The sequence below is a fragment of the Camelus bactrianus genome, chromosome 1, assembly GCF_048773025.1.
Source record: "Camelus bactrianus isolate YW-2024 breed Bactrian camel chromosome 1, ASM4877302v1, whole genome shotgun sequence".
Lineage (NCBI taxonomy): Eukaryota > Metazoa > Chordata > Mammalia > Artiodactyla > Camelidae > Camelus > Camelus bactrianus.
Window position 1 is genome coordinate 98139290 of NC_133539.1, and position 13127 is coordinate 98152416.

General features: G+C 36.3%; 1 protein-coding gene across 6 annotated transcripts in view; it reads left to right on the top strand.

The window, feature by feature from the left end:
- The window catches only part of LOC105081265 (ceruloplasmin), a 53431-nt gene that overhangs the window by 13405 nt on the left and 26899 nt on the right, over nt 1–13127 (top strand). For all 6 annotated transcript variants that reach the window (XR_012509046.1, XR_006720248.2, XR_006720247.2 and 3 more), the window contains exons 5-9: nt 442–696; nt 1960–2131; nt 5329–5468; nt 6626–6766; nt 7799–8013. Coding sequence is in view for 3 of the 6 variants with exons in the window: in XM_010970408.3 (XP_010968710.1) it covers nt 442–696; nt 1960–2131; nt 5329–5468; nt 6626–6766; nt 7799–8013 (923 nt within the window). In the remaining 3 variants the exon portion in view is untranslated. The remainder of the gene's footprint in view (nt 1–441; nt 697–1959; nt 2132–5328; nt 5469–6625; nt 6767–7798; nt 8014–13127) is intronic.

The window sequence follows — 13127 nt, forward strand, 5'->3', positions numbered from 1 at the left end:
AACAAAAAAGAAAACATTGAAATCATCCACGTTACCACCACTGACACGATACATAATTGATAACTAAATAACCTTCAGTCTTTTCTTTTCTATTTGCTATATGTGTGTACATTTTGTACATATATATATGTGTGCAATCATTTGTATTTACTAATACACACATGAACATTTCAAGGTGTACAGTTTATAACAAAAGGAGCAAATAGGTTTTATCTTCATTGTTGTGTTCATGTGCTAATATTGTGCTGACAAAAATTCTGAGGCTGAATTCAGGTCCAAATGAGAGTGCTGTGATTGATTAACAATGTCTGATGGGGGTGCAGGAGGGAGGATGTGTGCCAGGTACGTCCCACCCCAAGTTAATTTTATATCTGTAGGGGTAACTGTCAATAACCCGGACACCAATGTCTGCTAGTCATCATCTCTGCTCTTGATTTACAGCTGTGAATGGTTACGCTTTTGGAAGTCTCCCAGGACTCTCCATGTGTGCTGGGGACAGAGTAAAATGGTACCTTTTTGGTATGGGTAATGAAATTGATGTGCATGCAGCTTTCTTCCACGGGCAAGTGTTGACGAATAAGAACTTCCGTATTGACACAGTCAATCTCTTTCCTGCTACCCTCTTTGATGCTTTAATGGTGGCCCAGAACCCTGGAGAATGGATGCTTAGCTGTCAGAATCTAAACCATCTGAAAGGTAAGGCATCTTTGCCTGAAATTAGCTGTCAGTTGAAAAGGGAGCCGTGTCTCATTTCCAGTATTAATGAGGGATTATTAGAAATCAGAATCTAAAAGCTAAGTATCTTTGGAATGATCTGAGCTTTGAACTGGTAACTTAATTTTGTTCCTATGACAGTATGAATCATAATGTAATTCTAAAAAAAAAAAGACGGGAGCACTTATAAAGTAATTAAAACTGAAAATATGTTAATTTTTGGAAAAGAAAAATTGGTCCTGAATGTATATATAGTCCTACCCTTAAAGTATAACACTATATACAGTTTCTCAGCTTTGTAAAATATACAATATTATAAACACCAGAAGATTTGCATATTGTGCTGAAAAGCAGCTTTTTGACTTGATTCTCTTAAATATAACCAACTTTGTTCTTTGAGTCCAGCTATTCCTTGGTTTAACATGCTAAATCCCTCCTCCATCTCTTTAATGTCAGGCAATAAAATATTCCCAGTCCTTGAAAAATACTAGTTTGTAATATTGGTCTCCTGAAGAAATTAGGTTTAATATGGGTCTTTGAGTATGTTACTTTGACCTTCAAACATAATTTCATTCATCAAATGTGACCTTGGCTGCAGAGGGCCCAGCACTGCGGGCACATAACCATTTTCTTGGAGAGAACAATAATAACACATGCCCACTCTATTCCCCCTCTCCTACTCTGCCCTATCCCTCAAACTATGGCAAAACCTCTCTTGATCACTTATCTATTTTTTCTCATTAAAGCCTTATTTATTTTAATGCTGAACTCACTGCGTAGGTGCAATAAAATACAGCGAAAATTCATTTCTCTCCACATCCCTTACCTTTTTTTTTCCCTCATCCCAAAGACCTCCTAAGTGGAATGCCACAGAAACTGGTTTCACGTTTTTAAAAACACAAGTAGTATCTTCTCTGTGCCACATAGAGAATTTTTTTTTAAATTTTTTTGGAGGGAGGTAATTTGGGCTTTATTTATTTATTTTTTAATGGAGGTACTGGAGACTGAACCCAGGACCTCGTGCATGCTAAGCACTCGCTCTATCACTGCGCTATACTCCAGCCTCCTCACTGCTTGAACTTTCCATGAGTAATTTATTTACAGCTGTTTACTCTAGTGTGTAGTATGGTTTCCAGCTCTGTTTCTACCATTTCTATGTGTCATTTCACCAGCAGTGTTTACAAGGCAGTAAGAGAGAGAAATATTGGCTCCATTAACCAGTGTCTCCTTCTGTGTGATTTTCAGCTGGTTTGCAGGCCTTTTTCTCAGTACAAGACTGTAAGAGGCCCTCATCTGAGGATGACATCCGTGGCAAACATGTCAGACACTACTACATTGCTGCGGAGGAAATCATCTGGAACTACGCACCCTCCGGCATAGACAACTTCACCAAAGAAAGCCTAACAGCACCTGAAAGGTAATTCAGGGGAAAAAAAAAGATTATTATTTCAAAATGTGCCTCCCCCTAAAAAAAAAAAAAAAAAAAAAAAAGTATAAAAGGCTGATTCAGCAATTAAAGTCTTAAAAAATTAAAATTGTAATTGGTACCTGAAATTGAGTTAACTAGACTGCTAAATATGTATTAAGGTGTTTGGTAGTGAGTCCAAGTTTGAGAAACAGGATTTCTGAGTCCATGAAAAAGAATGGATTTAAAAGTTATCAAATGCTCAACAAAATCCCTAGAAAACACTGAATACAATTAGACAGATCAATTCATTTGCTTTCCATTTCTGAAAACATAGCGTTGTAAAACCCAGCAGCATTAAGTACATTCACAAGATTATATAATCATCAACACTATCCATCTCCAGAGCTTTTCATCATTCCAAGCAGAAATTATTTGTCTTTTAAACAAAAACTCCCCTTCCCTGATATTCAACTTTCTATCTCTATGTATGTGCCTATTCTAGGCACCTAAAACAGGTGGAGTCATGCAATATTTATCCTTTTTTTGTCTGGCTTATTTCATTTTGCATAATGTTTCCAAGATTCCTCCATGCTGTGGAAGGTATCAGAATTCCATTCCTCTTTAAGGCTGAATAATATTCCATTGTATTCATATACCACATTTTATTTATTCCTCTACTTGTTAATGGACACTTGAGTGGTTTCTACCATTTGGCTGTTGTGAATAATGCTTCTGTGAACAGTGGAGTACAAGTATCTGTTTAGATCTCTGCTTTCAATTCTGGGTATACAACTAGGAGTGGAGTTGCTTGATCATATCATTCTGTTTTTAATTTTTTGAGGAGCCACTATGTGGTTTTCCATAGCGGCTACACCATTTTATGTTCCCACAAGCAATGTGCAAGGATTCCAAACATCCTTATCAACATTCATTTTCCCTTTTTTTGATAATAGCCATTTTAATGGGTACAAAGTGATATCACATTGTGGTTTTGATTTGCATTTCCCCGTTGATTAGTGATATTGAGCATTTTTTTCAGATGTTTGTTGGCAATTTGGAGAAATGTCAGTTCAAGTCCTTTGCCCATTTAAAAAATTAGATTGTTTGGGTTTTGTTGTTGTTTTTAAGGTATAAGAGTTCTTTTTATATTCTGGATATTAATCTCTTATCGGATATATACACTTTACAAATATTTCCCTTTATTTTGTAGATTTTCTTTTCACTCTCTTAATAGTGTCCTTTGATGTATACAAGGTAACTTTTGTATGTGTCTGATGACTTCTGTAACCTCCCAGTTGTTCTTCCTTCCTGTCTCCCTTTCTTACTGTGCATTCCTCATAAAACAGCCAAAGTGAGCTTTCAAAAATATCAGTGAGACTATGCCACACCCCTGTTCCAAGACTCTGCTCAAACATCACCTCTTTAGAGAAGCCTTGTTTACCACAAATCTACTTGGAGAAATTAAGTAATTTACTCAATGACAAATGACAGGTCAGTAGTTGGATCTGGCTCTGCCCAAGTTTGTATCTCCTGAAGCAGAGATTTAAGTCCCAGGTGACACTGACATCCAGATGTGATGACTCCCAGAACTGTATCACCAGTCCAGAAGGCTCTTATAAATTTCAGATTTAGATTTTGAACTGCTTTAATGGACACACCACTTGGATGAGGTCCCTCCAAATCAATATATCCAAATCTGAACCCATTGCCTTCCCCACAAATCTGAATTTCCGTGAATGGTATCACCTTTCATCCATTGATCAAGCCCCATACCTGACTACCACCCTTGACTCTCTCCCTCCTCCTCTTCTCATCAAATAGTGCCCCATTATATCCTACGTATCTCCAAAAGTTGTTTGCTTCTCTCCATCCTCTTTGCCAATGCCTCTGAAGTCATCGCTGCCTCTCACTGAGATTTTAAAGACAGTCTGCTGATGGGTCTCCCTATCATGGTCTTATGTATTCCAACACACTTTCCAGGCAGCCTCCTGAGGGATCCTCCCAAAACACTAATCCTGAATGTGTAAATGTTTCAACACTTTCCCACTGCCCTGAGATGGAGAACTGAAACTTTACCCATGTCCTCCTGCCCACCCCCTTCTTCCCTCCAAGTCTTATTCTCCACCCCTCTGCCCTGCCCTGCATGCTATGCTCCTGTCATGTTCTGTAAAACATGCCATGTTCACTCTGTCCTCTAAGCCTTCCCACAGGCTGTTCCCTCTTTGTAAACACCTGCCCCATTCTCCCCACCACACGTACTCCATCTTTTAAACTCCACTTCTCCTGTAGATGGTTTTAAAGACTTACTTCCTCTGGAAAACCTGTGGGGCTTCTCCCCACCACTTCCTCCAACCCCAGGAGAAATGTTCCCTAACACCCTGTGCTTATTACATGTTATTATATTGATTGGTCTGTAGTCTGTCTTCTGGGACAGATGGGACTTTAGTCCTTGTGGACAGGGACAGATCCAGCTTGTTTATGGTTATGCCATCAGCACATAGCATGGTTCCTGGCAAAGAGCAGGTGTTCAAGGGGAGGGTACAGTTCACTGGTAGACTGTGTGCTTAGCAGGCATGAGGTCCTGGGTTCAATCCCCAGTAACTCCACTTCAATAAATAAATAGATAACTAACTAACTAAATAAATAAAACAATAAAACAAACACTAGTTACCCTTTCCCCCCAAAAAAAATTTTTAAAAGAGCAGATCTGCAGTACGTTTGTCAAATGAGGAAGAGATGAATGAGGTGGCTTTGGCAAGTCAGATGCCTTTCTGAGATTTAATTTCTTCATTTGAAAAATGGGGAGAATAAAACCAACTTTGTTGCATTGTCATTAGAGTTTCAGATAATAAATGGAAACGTCTGAGTGCTAATATGCAATAAACAGCTATTGTATTTTTGGACATTTTGTAATTTGTTTAAAAGATTCTACTGTAGGACAATTTATTAACTGTCAGGGGTTGACATGGCCCTTCTTGAAATTTTTTCATTTCACTTGAAAAAGTAAAATCTCCATGCCATGAGTCTCTACTCCTCAACTGAATATCCTTCTATGAAATGCCTAGTACTCTCTGCTTCTCTTTGAGTATTTGGTAAATCATGGCTAATAATTATCTCTAAGCACTGGTTAGAATTTTTCTCTTCAATTCGCATTCTGCCTCTGTTCTGCTTTCAAGTCCAGCGTTAAACCCTTTTTCTTTTGGCAGTGCTTCAGAAGTATTTTTTGAACGTGGTTCTACAAGAATTGGAGGCTCATATAAAAAGCTTGTTTATCGTGAGTATACAGATGCCTCCTTCACAAATCAAAAGGAGAGAGGCCCTGAGGAGGAACATCTTGGCATTCTGGGTGAGTCTGTGCAGAATCTTTATGACTAATGCACTCAATCCCTGAGTGACAACTAGCCTCAGAAAGAGCAAAACTTCAGAACCTGCAGCATGATTTCCACATAAACTGTGGACATGGAGGAGCAATCATCAGTAAAATACAGCAGCTGATTACTTTTCCAAACATAAGTTACCAGTATATAATCGTCATCATTAAAAGCCATGCTGACTTCAAATGATGATTTTTTTTCTTTAAAGAGGTAAGGGGAATTGTGTATTTATGTGAATATGTTTAAATAGACAAGGAAGCTATTAGCCTCAGCTCTTAGCTAAAGGTACATTCCCTTAGAACTAAAATCCAGACTGCTAATGAGACAGACTGGGTTTGTTTTAGAACCTTCTGCAGGCTGCTGTCAGGCAGAGCCCAGAGACCTGTTCTTGCTCAGGCACTTGGGTGGAATAGAGAGTGGGTGGATTCAGACTGTCCTTGCGCTGCACCTGTTAGCTGTGTGACCTTTGAAAGTACTCAACCTTCTGCGCCTGTCCCCTTTCTGTAAAAGGGGAACAATGATAATAATAAAAATACCTACCTCATAAAGTTATTGTAAGGATTAAATGGGTTAATACACATGAACAGTCAGAAGAGCACATAGAACACTCTTAATAAATACAATTTTATATAGTATGTAAAATACTTATAGATGATATATCTGTGGTTTTATTCTATATTTAGTAATAATATTAATTTTGGTGATGGAAAATCCACACGAGTGTTACTTTTCACATCCCAGACAATTTGACTTACCCTATTTGGGTGGTCAAAGTTTATAGCAACGCCTTGACTCTTGGGACGAATAACACACACCTAGCCAACAGAAAACTAGGAGATTATAGATACTCTGGGTCATTTTTTATAGATGTATAAAGCTTGTGAACTGACTTGGATAAAAATGATAACACATTTCATTAACCTGAAGTTGAATCCAAAAGCCCTTCTCACCTCCTTCCAGCCTCCCCATGTCAAATTGATAATGGGCTTTTTAAAAACCAAGCTTTCCACTTGCCACAACAAGCATGTTGCTTCCAGTGGTTCTTGCCAGAGGACAAGCCAAAGAAAACAATTGGCTTACGTGTTCTGTTATCTACCAGAGTGGATAGTAATTCTTCCTTCATCCCTAGGTCCTGTCATTTGGGCAGAGGTGGAAGACACCATCAGAGTCACCTTCCATAACAAAGGAGCCCATCCCCTCAGTATTGAGCCGATTGGTGTGAGAGTCAGCAAGAGCAACGAGGGCACACATTACAGCTCCTCCAGTGGAAGTGAGTACAGCACTGCAACCAAACGATCACGTGTAATAACCCACTGCGCCGGTCACCCCAGGAAAACAGTCCTGCGGAAACCGAAGGCAGGAACTCCCGAGGAAACTGCTCGTGTCTCATTCTCAGGCATCATGCCAGGAAGCACATAAAACTCTTCTCCTACCATTGCCAATTGGCTTATGGAATTTTGTCTTGCCTTAATTGGATGACTATTGACAATGCTGGCAGTAACTTACTTGGATTGTATCAGTGATTCATTCCTGGACTTCTATTTGGGTGATTGTTCCTTCTTGCAATTATAAGATTAGATGCACATTTTAGAATATTTGAAAAATATTAAAAGGTAGAGCCAAAAATATTATCCATAGTTCCATAAACAACCACTATTTTATTTCTATATAATTCCTCCAATCTTTCATCTGTGTACATAGTAATATATATTTTACATGTGTTTGAGATCATAATATATAAATATAGTTACTACAGTTTTGTACCCAGTTTGGTTTCTTTGCATCATAAACATTTTATAAATGTAATTTTAATGATACAAAATATTCCATTATATAGAAGTATTTAGATATTTATGTATGTCTAAGCTGACCAATAAAGACCCTCTTCTGGGTCTCAGACTTCTAGTATCCTCACATGGAGGAAGGGGCTGGGAGTTCTGTGGGGTCATTTTGTCAGGGCACTAATCCCATTCAGAAGGGCTCCACTCTCATGACCTAATCACCTCCCAAAGTTTCCACCTCCAACACCATCATATTGGGCATTAGGATTCCAATATGTGAATTTGGAGGAAACATAACATTCAGATTGTAGCAGGCACCCATCTCAGACAGTGGTTTAGAGGAGACTTCCTGGAGGAAATCGTACCCATATGTAACCTGGTATTGGAGCACAAGTAGGATTCCATTCTAACTCATAGTAAGGAACACAGAAGAGGGTTATCCTAGACTAAATCCTACTTCGTGGCTCAAATGACCACATTAGAAAGCATACTTCACCTCTCCAATGTGACCTTTCCTACAGGTGTGCCTTCTTCTTCAGCGTCCTATGTGGCACCCAAAGAAACATTCATCTATGAATGGACTGTCCCCGAAGAAGTGGGACCCACTTACAAAGATCCTGTCTGTCTAGCTAAGATGTACTATTCTGCTGTGGATCCCACCAAAGATATATTTACTGGGCTGATCGGGCCAATGAAAATATGCAGGAAAGGAAGTTTACTTCCAAATGGGAAACAGGTAAGTCCAATCAGGAAAATTAAAATAATTTTCCAATCCCTTTGAATATCATTATTATAAGGTAAATTCTAGATTTTGAGGCAGTAAGAGTTCCTTACATAATGTTTACTATAATTTTTTCTTAAACTTATATCTGTATCATGCAGAGATTCTCTGGGTAACATGATTATTCCAAGATGAGTTGGAAACAAGATTTTCCTTGAAATCCAGTCTCTCATGATACTATTAGACCTCAACACACACATTTTAAAAAACCATCTATTAATGATGTAATTCAACATTCACTGAGGAAAAAAATATTGCTTAAAATATTTTTTAGAAATAAGAAAATGACCCTATGATCTAGAAATAGAAATATCTACCCTATCATTGTTTTTATCTCTAAAATAAATATTTTAATGTGAATTTCAAAAGAAAAGGATTCCTTTAAAAATGCATTCAATACAATCATCACACCTTAAAAGCATCATCTTAATTCCTTAATATCATCAAATGTCCAATCAATGTTCACATTCCCCAATTGTCTTTTTTTATTCAAGTATAGTTGATGTACAATGTTGTGTTAGTTTCATGTGTACAGCAAAGTGATTCAGTTATCTATCTATCTATCTATCTATCTGTCCATATATATGTATTTCCATTAGAGGTTCTATTATAGGTTATTACAAAATATTGAATATAGTTCTCTGTGCTATGCAGTAGGTCCCTGTTGTTTATCAATTTTATATATAGTAGTGTGTATACGTTAATCCCAAGCTCCTAATTTATCCCTTCCCTGCCCTTTCCTCTTTCATAACCGTAAGTTTGTTTCCTATGTCTGTGAGTCTGTTTCTGTTTTGTAAGTAAGTTCATTTGTATCATTTTTTTAGATGCCACATGTAAGTGATATCATATGATACTTGTCCTTTATCTGTCTGACTTACTTTCCTTAATATAATAATCTCTAGGTCCATCCATGTTGCTTCAAATGGCACTATTTCATTCTTTTTTATGGCTGAGTGGTATTCCATTGTCTATATATACCACAACTGCTTTATCCATTTATCTGTCAATGGGCATTTAGGTTGCTTCAATGTCAATCGTAAATAGTGCTGGTATGAATATTGGGGTGCATTTATCTTTTCAAATCAGAGTTTTCTCCAGATATATGCCCAGGAGAGGGATTGCTGGATCATATGGTGACTCTATTTTTAGTTTTTTAAGGAATTTCCACATTGTTTTCCATTTTATATTCCCACCAACAGTGTAAGAGTGTTCCCTTTTCTCCACACCCTCTCCAGAATTTGTTGTTTGTGGACTTTTTAATGATGGCCATTCTGACTGGTGTGAGGTGATACTCCACGGTAGTTCTGATTTGCATTTCTCTAATAATTAGCCATATTGAGCATCTTTTCACCTGTCCATCTGTATGTCTTCATTGGAGAAATATCTGTTTAGGTCTTCTGCCCATTTTTGGATTAGGTTATTTGGTTTTTTTTGTTGTTGTTGTTGGGTTGTATGAGTTGTATATTTTGTATATTCTAGAAGTTAAGTCCTTGTTGGTCTCATTGTTTGCAAATAGTTTCACCTAGTCAGTAGGTTGTCTTTATGTTTTGTTTTTGGTTTCCTTTGCTGTGCAAAAGCTTGTAAGTTTAATTAGGTCCCATTTGTTCATTTTTGCTTTTATTTCCATTGTCTTGGTAGACTGACCTAGGAAAACATTCCTACAGTTTATGTCAGAGAATACTTTGCCTATGTTCTCTTCTAGGAGATTTGTGATGTCCTTTCTTATGTTTAAGTCTTTAAGCCATTTTTAGCTTATTTTTGTGTATGGTGTGAGGGAGTGCTCTAACTTCACTGATTTACATGCAGCTGTCCAGCTTTCCCAACACCATTTGCTGAAGAAACTGTGTTTTCTCTATTGTATATTCTTGACATTCTTGTCGAAGATTAATAGACTGTAGGTGTGTAGGTTTATTTCTGGGCACTCTATTTTGTTCCATTGATCCATATGTATGTTTTTGTGCCAGTATCACACTGTTTGAATTGCTGCAGCTTTGTAGTATTGTCTGAAGTCTGGGAGGGGTATGCCTCCAGCTTCCTTCTTTTTCTGCAGTATTGCTTTGGCAATTCTAGGTCTTTTGTGATTCCATATAAATTTTAGGATTATCTATTTTAGTTCTGTGAATAAATGTCCTGGATAATTTGATAGGGATTGCATTAAATCTGTAGATTGCTTTGAGTAGTATGACCATTTTAACAATATTAATCCTTCCAATTCAAGAGCATAGGATATTTTTCCATTTCCAATTAAGTCCAATTCTTGATTTTCTATTCTATTCCATTGGTTTGTATCTATTCATGCACCAATACTATACTATTATAATTATAGAGCCTTTATAATGTGTTTAAATGACTTGTAGCCATACCTCAATGCACTTATTTTTCATCATTTTAATGGCCATTTTCATTTACTTATTCTTTCTAATGAACCTTGTGAAAACTTACCTGGCTCCAGAAAAAAAATCTTGATAGTGTTTTATTGAGATTGTCTCAAATATACAAATTAACTTAGGAAAAACAGACATTATTATAAAGTTGAGTGACACTACACAAGAACATATGTTTTTCCAGGCTAATTAAGTAGAGAGACTCCTGACCCGAGAAAATATAAGCAAACTCTGTGTCTTAGAAACAAATTGGCAACTGGTCATAGGCTCTCTAAAACAAAGCAAGGTCTTAATAAAGCAGGAGAGAAACAGATCAAATCCTTAAAAAAAAAAAATGTCTTTCCACTTGTTCAGGAGTATTTTATAGTTCCTTTTATAGGTTTTTGATTTTTTTTTTGTTAAGTTTATGCTTAGGTATTTTATTTTTATTTAACTATTGTAAATGGTAATGCCATCATTTAAAACCTGTAAATACGTAACTGAAAAAAAATGATTTTCTACCTTTGGATTCCATTCTTTGATTTTTGTGCTTACCTGGGAAAGGAATAAGAGGAGACTAAGGTTTATTGAATTTTTAGGCATTTCATACATTTTACTTCATTTAACCTTCACAGCAACCCAAGGGGCTAAGCATTGTTAGCTCTGTTTTTACAGAAGAGGAACTGATACCCAGCGAGTTGAGATTTAAAATGTGAGTTTTATCTTCCACATATTTTATTACCTTCATTTTGCAAATGAAGGAGTCACAACACAGGAAGGTCTATGGGATGCATTAAAAGTCCTCATCTTGGAAAAACAAAAGTCCTCATCCTGGCTTTTTCACTTACTAGCCATGCGGCTTCAGATTGGCTAGAATAGTCTGATTAGTGTCTGATCTTAATGAAAATATCTATTAATTTACCACTAAGTATGACATTGGTTATTAGTTCTTATTTTTAATTCTATTTCTGGTTTACAGAGACTGTTTTTCGGTTTAAAATCACTGAGCTGCTCCAGAAAAAATACTGTGCTAGGCATAGAATTCATTGGTAAGACCTACTCTAATAGAATTTCTATTCTAGGGTGTGGTGTAGCAGAGAGGAAAGGGTAATGGGAGTGACGGTGTAGAAAGGAGAGGAGAAAAGCAAACACAAAAAATAAAAATAGATAACCTTAGAAAGTGACAAGTGCTTTACAAAAACAAAATAGGGTAATGTGATAGTGAACTAAAATTATAGTTTAGGTAAGGTGGAAGTATTATTTGAGGTGAGATCTAGCTATTAAAGAGATATCCTTGCAAAGATCTGAGGGAAAAGCAAAAGGAACAGCTAGTGCCAGAATGCCAAATTTTCTAAAAAGTCATTTTTAGATTTCCTTGAAATTATTACATATCTTTTCTCCTTCAACCGATAAGTGTGACCAACTACATTAAGCATTCCCTAGGGTTGAACCATCCTTGGGTTTCTAGGGGAGAAACATTACTTTGAGCATGGTGGGGTTTTTTTGATATCTTTCTGTGTTGAATTTGATGTTTTACTTAGAATTTTTCATCTAAGCTGTGATTAATTTAGATTCTGTGTGCTTTTTCGGGTATTATATCATAGTTGTACTATCTTCATTAAATAAATTGGAAAGCTTTCCATGGTTTTAATACTTTGAAACAGTTTAAATGGATAGGAACCATCTGCTCCTTAGAGATTTAAAAGAACTTGCCTATAAACTACTCTGAGCTTGTAACTTTTAAAAAGAAGTAGTTTTGTTGTTTATGTTTTAATCACTCTCTTTATTTCACCCATGAATTGGTCTATTCAGTTGCCTCCTAAGTCAACTGACCACAATTATTGTCCATAATGGTCTTAATTTTTTCCTCCCCCACTTATGCAGTTGTAGTCCTTTCTCATTCCTAACTCAGGGTCTCAATTTTTTTTTATTAGATTTGCCAGAGTTTTGCATATTTCATTGGTCTTTTCAAAGAATACATTTTTAGGTTTAGCTTTTCAGTGTTCTAATTTATTTATTTCTGCTTTTGTCTTTATTAACTCCCTCTTTCTTCATTTTAGTTTTCTAAAATTTTCAGATATTTACATCTCTTTTTATTCAGCTTTGCTTAAACTAAACAGTTCAGAGTCTGAATTTTTATGTTTAATTTGTTTAATTTATGTTGTACATGACATGTAGTATTCTCCTGAACATTATTTACTCAATGCTTAGAAATTCATTTTTATTTCTTCTTTGATATAAGAGTTATTTGGACCAAATATGACTTTTTTATTTGTTTAACTTTTTATTAGTAATTTTTAGTTTTATTGCATGATAATCAGGAAATGTGACCTGTAATCTTTTCATTGACCATTTCTATAGGTCAGTATATAAGTGATGGTAGCAGTTCCCTGCTGGAATCCTTAAACATCTGAAAATGTGACTTTGTTGTGCTTTGCCTGGTATAAAATTTTTCTATCATAATCTTTTCCCCTCAGAAATGTAATTGGCACTTAATTCTATCTTCCTCTGACACTTACTGTACCAGAGGAGTCCAATGTTCATGATAACTTTTAAAAAGGATTATTGTAGAAATTTGTCTATCTCTGAAATCCAAAATTTTTCCCAGAACATTTTTAGGTATAGGTCTATATTACTAATTTTGCCTCATTTTCAGTGAAGCTTTTGATTCTGAATAGTCTTTTCCCTTTATGGCAGTGAACACTT